The following is a 2,500-nucleotide window of genomic DNA, read 5'->3' on the forward strand; positions in this document are numbered from 1 at the left end:
CCCTACCCCCAATCTGTAGTAATTTTGTATAAATCTGCTGATAAACTATGCAATAAACATTGCCTCAGGAGGTAAAGAAAATTAAAGCTGAAGGACTCTTATCACTTCTAGGACATTGGGGAAATCCTGCAGAAAAGAGGAGCAGAATTTGGCGTAACCACTGGGAGGCCAAGACGGTGTGGCTGGCTGGATGTTGTCTTACTCAGACACACTAACATGGTCAATGGCTACTCAGCTATTGCCCTCACAAAGCTAGACATTTTAGATCATCTGAAAGGTATGACATTGTATTTTTCAGTTTTTGGTTGCTCCTTACCATTGTCTGTTACAGAAATTTGTGAAGTGAGGGTCTTTTATTGAATGTCATCTTTGGTATTCATTCAGTCTGTAAAAATGATCTATAAAGTTGTTACTTATTTGAAAGTTACCATTAGGTACCATGTATGCCATGATGACATCTTCTTCCAGAATTGAAGATTGGCAATGCATACATTAGAAGAAATGGAGAGAAGATGGAGCACTTCCCAGCAGATATGGGAGAACTGGAAGATATCACGGTGTGTAGAATCACAGCTTCTTATATGTAATGTGTTGTCTCTCTCTTATTATTGTATTATTGACTGAAAAGAACATTCTGAAATAAGCATGTAGGATTATGGTAAATAGAACAGGATGATTATTTTTGCTTGACATTTTTCCACCTGTCTCTCAATTTTAGGTTGAATATATTAAATAAAGTGATCTAGTACAAATATTGAAACATTTTACTCTCAACAGGTTGAGTATATCACAATGCCAGGATGGGAGGAGGACACATCCCAGTGTCGCACATTTGAGGAGTTGCCTCAGAATGCCCGAAATTATATAGAAAAGATTGAGGAACTTATTAATGTTCCTGGTGAGCGAAATATCCTTCTTGTTATTTTCTCTTCTCTGTTTTGCATATAATACATATGTGACTTACTTCATTTTTAGAAATGATTGGTTTTGTAAAAAAAAAAATGTCAGAAATCTGTTTATTTCTTGGAGTAACTGATTTTAGGCTGTGTATTTTTTTAGTTTTCTTTTATCTCTAGGTCTCATGGCCTGAAATATGTTGCTTATTTTGCTATCTGAATAAAGTAATTGTTAAGATTTTTTTTTTTTGTTTGGATAGATTATGCTTTGAAAAAGGATTCCATTGCATCTATATCCACATTTGTGATGACTAATGTATTATCCTCTTTTATTTTAGTTAAATGGATTGGTGTTGGCAAATCCCGATCCTCAATGATCACAGTTTTCTAGAACCTGTATCTCCAGGAAAGAGGAAAAGGGACAAACTGTGGACTGAAATTGGCACCAGGTGAAGAAAAGACAAATTTAGGATTCAACATAACAGAGAGACAAAATGTGTGTATTTTATGTAATAGTTTTTAAGTGTCCTAACTTGAAGAGCATTTAGCATTGAGCTTCAAGCTGACTGAGTAAGATATAGTAATGGATAATCAGAGAGAATAAAATGTACTGAAAATTATTATAGTTATGATATAGGCAATTTGCCTCTACATAGAGAATGCTTGCAACCAACATAAGCCTTAAAGCCATCTGTGAAAATAGCTGCATTTATTAGACTGAAATTGTTTGAAAATTTTCTTGATACAAAGAAATACAGATTTGTTTTTGATGAAAACACTCTCAGAAACACCTTTTTTTCCTGTATTGGTTATTTTTGAGGCCTTTAGTTGCATTTAGTGTAAGAGACGACTGGAAGTGTCAGGAGTCATATGCAGGTGCTGTTAAAGGTTGTTATAAACTTACAAAGGAGGAATACATAACACAAAAAGTTAAAGGAATTCATTATATTAACCAGCTTCTTTTATTAGTGTGTGTATTTAGTGTTGTGTTTTACATTCATTGTATCTTGTTGATAAGACATCCCAAAATTTACGGTTTATTATGTTATTTCTTTTGATGTCTATGGTTCTGGTACTATTTCCCATTGTTTTCTCTTGTAAGTTTGGAATTATTAATGTTTTATCTTTTAAGATACAAAAATAAGATATCTTTATTGCATTTATTGTTATCTGCACATAAGTCAACGGGTTTGTCCATGAATCTGGCAGTGTTGACTTTTAATGACTATTGGTATTTAAGAGGATTTTCATTATTAGTGAATAGGGGATATAGAATTATGTATTGTGTTTTCTTGTCTCTCTTTTATAAGGAGATTTATTGACTACCATGTGTATTGCATTTGTGTTTTCAGCTGTCACATGCCTCTGGTAAATGTTGGTGATGATCACTTCAGCCTACAGTATCTGAGGGATGGATGCAAGAAGTCTAGACAGTATGCATATCTGACTTGAAGTCTGCTGTGATACAGTTTTCATATGCACTGACATGAAATTGGTTCTCAGAAACCAGTTTTTAAAAATTATTTTCTTCATTTTTCTTAATAAACAAAAAGACTGCTAAAGAGGAATGATGTTATTATGTTTTTGTCTTTTTTCTCTCATTT

At 33.4% G+C, this 2,500-nt stretch overlaps 1 protein-coding gene across 1 annotated transcript in view; it reads left to right on the forward strand.

Annotated features, from left to right (window-relative positions):
• Adss (adenylosuccinate synthetase) overlaps positions 1–2,458 on the forward strand; it is a 23,651-nt gene extending 21,193 nt beyond the window's left edge. Inside the window, exons 7-10 of the mRNA XM_043024589.2 lie at positions 112–277; positions 469–557; positions 778–898; positions 1,235–2,458. Of these exons, the coding sequence (XP_042880523.2) occupies positions 112–277; positions 469–557; positions 778–898; positions 1,235–1,287 (429 nt within the window). The 3' untranslated portion in view covers positions 1,288–2,458. The remainder of the gene's footprint in view (positions 1–111; positions 278–468; positions 558–777; positions 899–1,234) is intronic.
• Positions 2,459–2,500: the final 42 nt, after the last annotated feature.

The sequence above is a fragment of the Penaeus japonicus genome, unplaced genomic scaffold (genome assembly GCF_977035675.1).
Source record: "Penaeus japonicus unplaced genomic scaffold, GWHDUDI00000001_assembly GWHDUDI00000033, whole genome shotgun sequence".
NCBI lineage: Eukaryota > Metazoa > Arthropoda > Malacostraca > Decapoda > Penaeidae > Penaeus > Penaeus japonicus.